At 43.4% G+C, this 11,919-nt stretch overlaps 1 protein-coding gene across 1 annotated transcript; it reads right to left on the bottom strand.

The window, feature by feature from the left end:
- Nucleotides 1-902: 902 nt before the first annotated feature.
- On the bottom strand, nucleotides 903-9,914 carry LOC123449160 (brefeldin A-inhibited guanine nucleotide-exchange protein 2). The gene is made up of 11 exons (XM_045126265.1): nucleotides 8,539-9,914; nucleotides 6,969-7,286; nucleotides 6,508-6,853; nucleotides 5,911-6,333; nucleotides 5,552-5,838; nucleotides 5,125-5,398; nucleotides 4,093-4,571; nucleotides 3,661-3,982; nucleotides 3,195-3,549; nucleotides 2,405-3,090; nucleotides 903-1,844 (listed from the first exon to the last, which is right to left on the bottom strand). Exons 1-11 carry the CDS (start codon nucleotides 9,804-9,806, stop codon nucleotides 1,236-1,238), a joined length of 5,367 nt encoding a protein of 1,788 aa, XP_044982200.1. The 5' UTR covers nucleotides 9,807-9,914; the 3' UTR covers nucleotides 903-1,235.
- Nucleotides 9,915-11,919: the final 2,005 nt, after the last annotated feature.

Here is an 11,919-nt window from a genome sequence, read left to right as displayed (position 1 = left end):
TCGTGATCTAAATAGACGCTTCTCCTCTAAAGTACAACAACAACAACCAAGCCTTTCAATCCCAAACAAGTTGGAGTAGGCTAGAGTTGAAACCCATAAGATCTCGAAACCAAGTCATGGCTCTAGAACGTGGATAGCTAACTTCCACGCACCCCTATCCATGGCTAAGTCTTTGTCGATATTCCAAACTTTCAGGTCTCTTTTAACGGACTCCTCTCATGTCAAGTTTGGTCTACCACAACCCCTCTTAACATTCTCAGCACGCTTTATCCGTCTGCTATGTACCGACGCTTCCGGTGGCCTCCGTTGAATATGTCCAAACCATCTGAGACGATGCTGGACCAGCTTCTCTTTAATCGATGCTACCCCAAGACTCTCCTCTAAACTGATGCATTCATTTCCGTAACCATGACCCATTAGTTGGCCTCCGTTGAATATGTCCAAACCATCTGAGACGATGCTGGACCAGCTTCTCCTCAATCGATGCTACCCCAAGCCTCTCCTCTAAACTGATGCATTCATTTCCGTAACCATGACCCATTAGTTCAAAAGGACATACAACTTGCGACGACCATGAAACCACTGCTCAGTGTACCTCGTGAAACGACTGGGGGCTACTATCTTGGATGTCAAACTTGCTTCCTCCGTAAATATAATATGTTTTGAATATTTCAATATGAAGTACGTACAGACTAAATGAATGAACAAACACAATAAAACGTGTCTATATAACATCCAATTCACAAAAAACTTAGAACAACTTATATTTGTGAATGGAGGGTGTAGCTAATAAGTTTGACCTCCAAAAAATATTATATGCACTGTAATTTGATAAGAGGAATACTTCGATTCTGATGTCTGAACCAGAACCGATCTGATGTCAATCAAAAATTAACAAAATGTTTAACACAATGCTGAAGCTTCATGTGCTTTGGATAGCGGCAGTTACAAACATCCAAAGCAGAACTGCTCAATAACTTGGTGAACTATACTAAGGCATATATAATTTAATCATCTTGTAACATACACGCTTCCCAGTGTAGAAAACCAAGAGCATAAAAGGGAAAAGGATCTACATGATCAGTTCGGCTCAAGACACCACTTCCCACAAGGACTAAAATAATGAACACAACAAAATGGGGGGAAACGGAGCAACAGAAAGATATGACACTGGAAGTCTGGAACAAAGAATAACTTACATGTGGAGGGTATACTATATCACAGGGTGCTTCACATCAGCAGGACTGAAGCACGATTGGGCCAACCCAAGTGCTGAACATATCACTCAAGGCCACCTGCACTTCGCCTGAACCATGCTCACAACTGATGAGACCAGCTAGTAGGGGGAAGAACTGGCCAAGGTTCTTCTCGAACGATGAGTCGCCGAGACCGCTGATAGCTTGCAATGTTGAGACAACAAGCGGTGCCCTGGCTGCAAGCTCTCTCCGCTTTGACGAACCAACCGGAATAAGCCAATGGCCAAGTGGCTGTATACCGCCAGAAAGGTGAGCAGGCCTTGCTGTGCTCAAGTATACCTCAAGAACCTCCTTGCAAAGTCCAACAAGGTGGGTTTCGACCTCTAAGCTCCCTTCATCTGGAGCTCTGTCCAAGAATATATTCTGGAGGATAGTGAGGCACAACTGATACGACTCGTTCTCAAGGCGTAGTAATGGCGGGTCCTGCATTTGGGTCATAGAGCCCAGCTCCTGCAACTTGGTCCGCAGGTCGTTGTCACTGTTTATCTTGTGAGCATGAGTGGCAACAGTATGCAAGGCCTCAAAGAGGATTACTGTGTTCTGTGCCGACAACTGAGCTCTGTACATGTTATATATCTCCATCACAGCCTACAGAAAGTGAAATACATGAAAGTAATTAAAACATGGGTCATGTTGCAATTACCAACCTATTGCATGATAAACATGATAAAGCAGAATGCGTGCACAGAATATAATTAAATGAAGAAAGGAGGCTAGAACTTTGCATTAATAACTAAATGTAGCAAGATAAGAGGTCCGAACTAGAGGAAAAGGGTACTGTACAAAACTAACAACCCATACTGCATGTTTGAACTAGAGTTAAAGTTCGACAAGCTCTGCGTGTTCCGGTCAAACAAGCTAAGAATCTTAAGTCATTCTCATTAGACACTCTTGTTGTGTCTGAATGGAGAAGCCAGTTCCTACAGGGTTAGGCTAGAGATATAGCTGTATGAAGTTCTTCACTTTCTCCTCTCCTCCCACTCTCACCTCCCTTATTAGCATGCCTATTTGACAAGGGGAGACCGGGAAAGGCGAAAGCAAAGGCGATGCACCAGACTTCAATAATCCAGGAAAATGGAATGATGGTGAAAATAATATGCTTCCAAGCACATGAAAACAAAGATCAGTTGCAGAAGAATACTACAGACCTGAATCAATAGGAGTTGGACAGCAGCTCGGCACTTGGCATCAGCAATGGCAAAATATAGGTTCCTTGATCTAGAGGTTTCTTCAGTACCATCCTCTGATGGTTGAGATTCGTCTTCTCTCTTATCTGAAGAGCCTCCATTTTCTATTGGTACATTTTCAAGGTAAGCCCCAGACGCAATATAAGAGAAGTCAGGAAGTGTCTCTGTGGTAACTTCTTTCAAAGACAACACGACTTCCAGCCATTTTTCATCCACAAAGACAGAGCCAGCACTGCTCATCAGGCGAACAAATGCAGCAATGCCTATACCAGCAAGACTCTGATGGGGACGCTTAATGAAACTTGTCAAGAGTGAAAGAACTTTCTTCAGAAGTGGATGGACAGTGTCATAGAACTTGACGAAAAGGTCTACAACTAGCTGAAGGGCCAAAGTGCACGTTTCGTACATCCAAGCATCTTGATCAAGCTCTGCAGGATCATTTTCCGCATTTTGTCCTTGTGAAGAACCACCAGATGGATCGATAGCATGCCGTACATAATCAAATATTGGGAAAAGTACTGAATCAAACACCTTCTCCCACAAAGGAAGAGAGAAAAGATGGCCATGGTTTCTTAATGTGTCAAATAACACCTGCAAGGAACTTTTCCTAATTTCTGGTCTAAGGTCGAAAGTAAGTTCAGACAATCCTGCAATGTTTGACAAGTTGGCGCCACACATTATTACTAGTAAATAATAAGTCAATGGAAAACAATAGAAAGGTCCATCTTGAACAAAAGGAGAATGTAACTACCTGCTAATAAAGGAAACCAGAAGTGTATAGTATCATCCTTATCAACCTGAATTGCACCTTCCTGCTTTCCATCTTTGGTCAAATGAGACGAGGGTTCCTTCAGCCTTGAAGAGGACCCGATGTCACCTTCTGCCAGCTTTGCCGCACAGAATCGAAGAAAACCAATTGCATTAAGGCTTATATCCTTGTTAAACCTACTGTTGGTGAACGCAATAAGACAGTTCACACAATCAGTGAAAGTTGAAGACTCAGTCTCGGTAATGTAGGGGAAATAATCTCGCAAAATCTTTTCGATAATTTCAAAGGCCAAGAGTACAATGTTTTTATGATCATCATATGATGCTGTTGCAAAAACCTGAAATTTGTGCACAAAACAAATCAGCATTCAGAAACAAGAATAAAACTGCTCCGAAGTGTCTCATATCAAAAATCAAGGTACATGAGTGCAAGTAGAGAGATAACATACCATAAACATGCTTTTCCACCCTGACTTCACATGATTAACACGGGCCAGTACCATTTGAGATACACACCTGATGATTAGTTCTCTTATCTCAACAGCTCTACTCTTCCTCATTACAACAACAAAAGGCTTCATAAATTCATTTTGGAAATTGTAGTTGGCCAGTTCTTCTCGCTCCAGGAACTTCATTGCAAGCTGCCGTAATGAATCCATAGCAAATATTGCAATTGAAAGATTTTCTGAGCAGCCAATTGTAACAAAAAATTCAGACAAGACGTGCCATATGCTTGACCAGACAAGCCTGATGCGGTTCATATTGTAATGCCTAAAGAAAAAGAAACAATCATACTTCAGTTACTATATAGTGCAATAAGAGTGTAAGCAAACATATTGCAATGTTTATACATTGCTGAGATGACAACATAGATTCCTTACGTGATTTCAACAATCTTAGTCAGGCTAAAAACACGTGGATCAGAAGCAGACCGCAGTTCCTCCATTGAAACCTTACAAAGGGCCTTTACAAAATCAATTATACCTTCACTGTTGAGATTTTGACTTCTTATGAATACACGATTCATTTCAGCCATCCCCACTTGCTCCAAGAGGATTGTCACCGCATTATTCATTTGATCAACACCAGAAGCTTTTCCACCCACACCAGCACTGTCATAAGTACCTCTTTTAGAAGCAGCACCAGCATTTGGAGCCTTCTTTTTCAAACCAGGAATAATCGAGGATTTAGCCTGTTTTGATTTATCAAGGTCTGGCTGTTGCAGTGCAAAGAAAGTGGCATCTGGAGGAGCACCTTCACCTACAAGATGTAGATTCTCAAAACGAGAAACACATGTCAATATATGCTCCCAGGCTTCTTGCAAGTAATTTCCGTCTTCATCTGCAATCAACAGAATTGCCTAAGAGGCAATTCACCACCACAACAAAAGAGTGAGAATGGAAAAGGTGATTTTATCATTATGCTCAAAGTAAGATTTGGTAAACTGCAATTAGCACAACAGCATATGCTTGTAATGGAGTGTGCAACAGAACATTCAAATGGCAGACCAAAAGAGGCTAAAGAAGAGTCCCATGAATAGTTTTTCTTTCAATATTTTCTCTGTCACCCAGAATGACAATAACTATGAAAAAATACCAAATGCTCAGTACACACAAGGAGAAATATAGCTGCTTTAACAGAGATACAGAGCAGCTCTCCTCAGAACATCACATCCAGCTATTATCATGCACTTTCCGAACAATCTAGCATGGAACCAGCTAGGTCATAAATCAGTTGCATCTAGCCTTTTAAAGCCAACCAACAAGAAACAAACTTCTGAGTACCATTTTTTGCTTTAATGATTTTATTCTCTCTTTAGACAATCACTAATAATAGAAGCAACTTCTCTGCCGGTAGTATACCAGTCAACCACTAAAGAGATTCAATATTCACACCAGATATGCAGAACAAACCTTAATTGCTTCAATATTTTTCTGCTTGATATCCGCAGCAGAGTGAAGTGATGTAAACTTGGCAAGCGATGTAATGAAAGCATCCCTTTGAGTCTTCATCGACATAGCTGCGGTGACATGTATCGCACAGCGAAATCCCTCGAGGCACTGGGATATGACAATTTCATCGTCACTCTGGTCAAGTGGCACACTGAAGGCAGCAAGCATAGGAGCCCAGCAAACCTCGACCATGAACTTCAAAATTACTACATCTGTGGCTGGATAAAATACTGACCTAAATCATTCATTAAAAAAAAACACATATATTATTTACAATGAAGGAGATCAACAAAAATAATACAATTGCAAAAACATTTGGGCAGAAAAAGATATAATTGATCAAGTAAACAGTGTAACTTAGTTTACAATTATTCACAGCATAACTTACTCAGACATACGAGCCTTTTCTTTGAATTGCTCCTGCATATGCTTAATGAGATCATCACTTGTCTCCATAGCGGAACCTCGTTTGCGTATAACAATGTTAAGAATGTTATCCAACCCAAGAATTTTGTTAGAGCTTGTTGATTGTTGCTGATGAGGAACAAATTCGTCTTCTTTCATCTTAATTTCTTTTTTCCAAATCCTTCCATACAAGGATCTCATAAATTCTTCTGGTAGGTCTTTCCCGTCATCAATACCGCGATTGTTTCTTATGAAATCTTCTGGTGACATCTGCACCAATTAATACATTAGGAATAGCATCAGAATGTGCAAATTGTATGCTGAAGCATAACTTGAAAATACCTTATTTTTGACCATTGGGTTATGTGCATCAGTGTTAAGCATTATGACTGAATAAGCAAGAACATAAGCTGTGTCTGCACTCGAAAAGGCCTTTGGGTTGCATTTGCAGTACCGCTCTGCAAATTTCTCCATAACCCGATCAATCTTTTGAGCTTCTCCAGGAAGCCTAAAACCTTGAAGAAAGGCTCTGATCGCTTCATCAAATTCCATATTTTGAAAATTAAAAGAATCCACATATGCATGCATGACTTTGAGGGATAAATCTTCCCTTTCCCCTAAATAATCACCAATCATAGTCTTGTTCAAGCCAGAAGTAGTTTTGAGGAAAGCAGCTATATCCTCAGCTGACTCCCCGACCTTGTTGGCATTTATTAAGAATTCAATTCCCTTTCTAGGCTTCCGGTTAAACAGAGCGATACCCTCCTGTCATTCATAAAGCAGTTGACCACATAAGAAAAAGGAAAAGAATCAACCTAAATATAATAGAACTGTGGCAAGTAATTCAGGGGAGAACAGCAACCAGCAGTCCTACTCCTACACATTGCCACATTCTCACTGAAAATGCATAAAAGTAACTAACTGTGGAATGAGATCCACCTGAAGTTCCATTTTGTAAGCTCGACGCTGCTCCAAAGATGCAGCCTCTGAAACCCCATTTGATACTTCTGAATGTGAATCAGATACCTCGCTAGAAGCATCTCCATTGATCTCTGTCTGGGGAAACTCATTTCCACCATCATTATCATTTTGCTCTGATTCAATCTTAGGAGAGTCGGGATCTGGAATACGTAGTTGCTTATTCATCCAATCTCCCATGGACCTGAGGATAGAAACTAAGCATTTCATTGCTTCACTCTTCATTGTGGTATCCTGAGGCGGTACCAATGTGGTAGCAATACCCGCAGGAGGCCCTTGAGCTGTTTTAAGCAGACCATTGACCATCCTGTCGGAAAAACATACAGAAAATGCAACACAGTAGTAAATAGGTTTCTGCGGCTATTTATGAGAATAAAACCTCACTAGTCAACTATAGTAATCATAAGTGAGTGATGCAGTACCTCTCAAATATGTTCGATGAGTGGACATCACAGTCGTAATTGATGAAAATGTCAACCAAGATTTGAGAATCAGTACAGAGCTTCTCCAAAAAACGAAGAACTATCATCTTTGCTTGAAAATTTGGCTGTGCAATATTTTCCAGAACTCTCAGAATGATCATGGGAAAAAATACTCCAATTTCTGCCTTCAATCCTGGCCTAAATCTTGAAACCAAGCTAATAAAAATAGAACACGATAACTGAAAAACAATCATATGTGACGAGGCACAGTTCTTCAAAAGTGATAGGCACAAATACTGCTTGATAGCACCTAGAAACCTGACCAAGTTAAAACAAGATAGTTAGGCCAAAAAGAAGTATATACGATAAATAAAACATCAAGCAGATGGGTATAAGAACTCTGTAGCAGTTGACAAGAAAATATGACTATAGCACAGTCAATATGAAAATACAATTGTATTAGCTACACCAGCATAGTGTACTTCCAGAAGAAGCTGTTCTACCTGAAAAGCTACAGTAATATACCTTGGTAGGCATGACAATACACATGCCCATTACTATTTTACTGGCAAGAAACATGCGTGTTGCTACGGAGCAAAAATGCCATACTACAAGTTTGCATACTTACTTTATTGAAATGAGGTGTTGCTAGGTGTATCCAAAAATGTACAATATAGCAGGATGTTTTTAGAAAACAGGATTAGGTGGGTGATAAGAATCCCATCACGATCGGAACCTTAAGTACCAAATCAGACTGTTGGTATGACCCTGAGGAAAAATAGACCATCACTACCAACTGGTTCGTTTACAGGTTCCTGAACTTCAATTTAATCATTATTAATACAAGCAACCATAACAGAATTAATCACCATGACTCTCATGGGAAGTGCAACTTTGTTAGAATGATATGTTTTAACCCAAAATTTGTACCCACTTTATCATTTTAGTTATTCAACAAATACAATTGTATTATCAACCAAATTGGCATTACTTCCATGTTTCAAGAAGAGGAGACAGGCTGAACCAACAATGTGTCAACGTATATAATTCAAAACCAATCAATTTTCCTATGGCAATAGCTAGCTCTCTTCCTGGTACAGTATCCACTTTGTTGAGGAGTGCAGATTTGCTGCTCTAGCAAGTAACATGGTATCAAGATCTTTAAGGAGGCAAGCCGTCTTGTGACAAATGACATCAAATCATAACCCTTATTGCATGGGTGTGCACTGTGCAGCCATGCAGTCCCATCAAAATGCAATTGTCAGAATCAACCTCACTGAACCATTTTTATGTGAGATTGATCAAGTACATTTTGATTTCAATATCGTAGCAACAAGCATAAATTACACACCTCTAACTTCTGTAAACTGCAACATGAATTTGAATACTGCTTTTATTAGCATTATTATGAACAGAGCAACCTCTTCCTTAAGCTGTGACTAGACCACGTTTCAAGGAACGAAATGGTGCTCAAATCTTTGCTCAATGTTGTTACCAGATTATAAAAAGAAATTCAGAAGATCTAGGGCAAAATAACTACAGGCCAAGTTTCAGGCAAGGGAATTTTTACCTCTCGCTGGTGCGGAACACAGCCCCAGCATTTTCAAGCAAGATCTTGAGAAGTTCAAGAGCAAGGATCTTCCCCCTCATCACTAATGGATCAGCTGGTGCATCCTTCGGTGGTGTCTTCATCGAGAGCTTACATAATGCCCGGAAAACCAAGAAAGCATCCCTCCGCAGCTTATTCCCAATCCTGACATCAGCATCATCATCCAAAGTGGCTACAACTGCCCCCTCCACACCAAGCTCATCCTTACGACCCTCAAGAGCTGTCTTGTACATGCTAATCTCCCAGTACTTGGCATCCAGCATGTCCTTATCCGTTGAATCAAGCAAATCCGCAGGATTTGCCCCTTCCTCAGCTGCTGCGGTCGTCTCAAAAGCACCATCATGGGGCACAGTGCCTGCCGCGGTAGAGGAGGTTGTCCGTGCCAGAGGTGTGAGTGCACCATCAATGTCCACCATGATCTTCGAGATGAATCCCTGTACGAAGTTGGCATCTGCTGTAGGTGATGCACCTGAACCAGCATCAGGCAACTCAATCACTTCAGCCACGACGATGGGCTGCACTGGGATCGTGGATGAATCTGCCTCCATTCGGCGGAACACGATTACCAACATCTGCACGAGCGACGCCTTGGCAGTGGCCTGATTCACGGTGCTACGGCTCCCCAGGTACATATCATAGCAGGCGCGCACGGCGCGGAGCAGGCAGTCGCCATGGAGGCACACGGAGGTGGATGTGACCGCGGAGAGGAGAGTCTTGAGGAGGAGGAGCTCAATGTGCTCGTCGTCGAGGTGGAGCGCATTGCAGGCCGCCTCGAGCAGCGAAGCGACGAGCTGTGACGAGGGGTCAGCCGACGGGTCGGCCTCGCCATGGATGTAGGAGTGCGCGATCAGCCTGTGGAGTAGCTCGAGCGCGGCCTCGACGAGCTTGGCGCTGCCGGAGCCGAGCGCGGAGGAGATGGGGGAGAGGAGCAGCTCCGAGTCCTCGAGCGAGAGGTTGCGGAGCGGGCCCGGCTGCCAGGAGGAGGAAGTCGGCGTGGAGGGCGAGGTGGGGGTGGACGGGGTCTGCGCCGCGGTGGGCGAGGAGGGCGGGGGCCTCTGGAGGCGGTCGAGGATGGACTTGGCGGTGTGGGAGAGCTTGGAGTGCGCCTTGTTGCGCCACGAGGCGTTCTTCACGAGCTTCTCGAGGAAAGGCACGAAGGCCTCGACGAGGCGCGGGTCGGACTCCGGCGAGGACAGCGGCGGCGCCGCCGCTGCTGCGGCGGAGGCCATTATTCCTCGGGGGGTCTCACGGTGGCCGCGGCTGTGCCGCGCCGGGTGGATCTGGATCTGGGCGGGGCGGGGGAGGGGACTGACGGGTCCGGTGCTGGGGTTTGAGGTGGTTCGGATCGGCGAGTGGGGCGAAGAGGGGGAAGAGATGTTCGCGTGCGTGGATTTGCGAGGGACGCACCGGATCGATTAGCTGTCGATGACTGGTGGGAACGAGCGTGTGTGGGACCCACTTGTCGGTGTGATATTAGTGGTGATCTGCGTGTTCAGAGAGGCTACGCGGGCGATCGAGGCAACAAAGTGATGGGAGTGAGCTGAACGATGATGACAGAGCGGGGGGCAGGTGGCACGGGTACGGTCCTTGTTGGGCTGGGCCAAAGTTGACCTTTAGAACGCAGGCCCGATTTACACTTCTCGAGAATTATAGGCCTTCTCGGTCGAACATAGACCGGATTTGCACTTCTCGAGGATCATAGGCCTTCTCGGTTGAACACAGGCCGGATTTGCACTTCTCGAGAATTATAGGCCTTCTCGATCGATACACTCTATTCTCTCATATTTGCAACCAACTAAACTGCAGCATGGATGCAGTTCTTGAATTCTTACTGCCTCTTTAGTTCTCAGCCACATTTTGCTAAATTAAAATTTGACAGCCACGGTTTAGTTGACATGTGTTTGTTTTTTGCCATACTTTAGCTTGTCATACTTTATTATTTTTATGGTCCATTTGTCATAGAGTCAATTTTTTGGTCAACTTTTGTCAAAGTTTGATATTCGTTTTTTCAGCCACACTTTGTGGCTTGCCACACTTTGATGACTTGCCACACTTTGGCTTGACAAAGTTAGTCTCCAACCAAACAGGCCCTTATTCCATATGCCACACCAGGATCTATCTATATTAGGTTCCCAGAATGCACGTGAATTAATCGCAATAACTGTTTGGTATCTATGGTGGGAAAGACATATGTTGGTTGATGAAGGAAAGTCCCAAGATGTAAACAAGATTTCGATGGGGGTTCGTGCTATAGCGGCCTATAGCGGCAAACTATATTAATGCCCACTTCCCTAGTGTGACTAGTAAAAAAGAAGGATGGAGCAGACCTCCTAGGAGTTTTGTTAAGCTGAATGTTGACCATGATCTGCTCAGGAGCACGGCTGGTGATGTACTAAGAGATGACAAAGGAAAATTCATTGTTGACCAAAACTGGAAGATCAATTGGTGTGCAGATGTACTGACAGCAGAAGCGATGGCTTTGAGGTTTGGTTTAGTTCTTGCACAAAAGGCGGGATGCAATTGTCATATTATTAACTCTAATAATAAGGAAGTCATCAACACAATGAAGAATGGAGGACAATCTGCGGGAGCGGCGGCGCAGTCTTCGATGATTGCTACTTCATCGCATGCGATTTTCCTTTGACTAGATTTGAACATTATAATAGGGTAGCTAATAAGGTTGCTCATGAACTTGCTAGACTAGTAAAAATTTCGTTAGCTAAAGATTGGTTTGACGATGTAACTGTTATTTAAAATTAATAAAGTAGGTGTTTTCTTTTCAAAAAAACCGCAGCATCGTCTACAAAATTGAGGCCCTAGGGTTTACAAAAGTCCTGGCCACGTTACAAATCGTGGCCTTCCATATCTCTAAGTCGCCATGTTTGCCAAACCAGGAAACCTCCTTGGCAACTTATCTTCTTCATCAATCCTGAACCGCCATCTGGCTCATGGGCCCTGGCAGCCTTCTGATGAAGATCTCTCAACACGCCTTAGGCCTGGGCCAAGGCTTACACTCACCATGTATGTATGAGTCGCCGCTTTCCTGACCCGGCCCAATAGGGTGGGTCATACCGCAGGTAATATCCCCAACATTAGGCCCCATTTTGACTTGAATTTATTCACGCCAACATACCATTACTCTTATCTTCGGTGCCTCATATTACCTCCGTCTTTTCTCCAATGAGTGACAAGCCGCCAGCTTCCTCAATTTGCTTGAGTCGCCAGGTCATTCGTCGGTGACATCACCTTCTCCACCATTCCCGGGATTCTGGTGACATCACTTTCCAATGGATCTTTTTCGTCCTTATCTTGTCATCTCGAAAATTTAGGCGCCATCATCTT

This window comes from Hordeum vulgare, chromosome 4H, assembly GCF_904849725.1.
Source record: "Hordeum vulgare subsp. vulgare chromosome 4H, MorexV3_pseudomolecules_assembly, whole genome shotgun sequence".
NCBI classification, from domain to species: domain Eukaryota; kingdom Viridiplantae; phylum Streptophyta; class Magnoliopsida; order Poales; family Poaceae; genus Hordeum; species Hordeum vulgare.
This window is presented reverse-complemented; position numbering and strand designations above follow the sequence as displayed.

Coding starts and splice junctions, on each gene's coding strand:
- LOC123449160 (XM_045126265.1), bottom strand. CDS start 9,806: ATGGCCTCCGCCGCAGCAGCGGCGGCGCCGCCGCTGTCCTCGCCGGAG. Junction 3,983..4,092: donor ACTAAGATTGTTGAAATCAC/GTAAGGAATCTA, acceptor CTTTTTCTTTAG/GCATTACAATATGAACCGCA. Junction 3,091..3,194: donor CTGGTTTCCTTTATTAGCAG/GTAGTTACATTC, acceptor CAAACATTGCAG/GATTGTCTGAACTTACTTTC.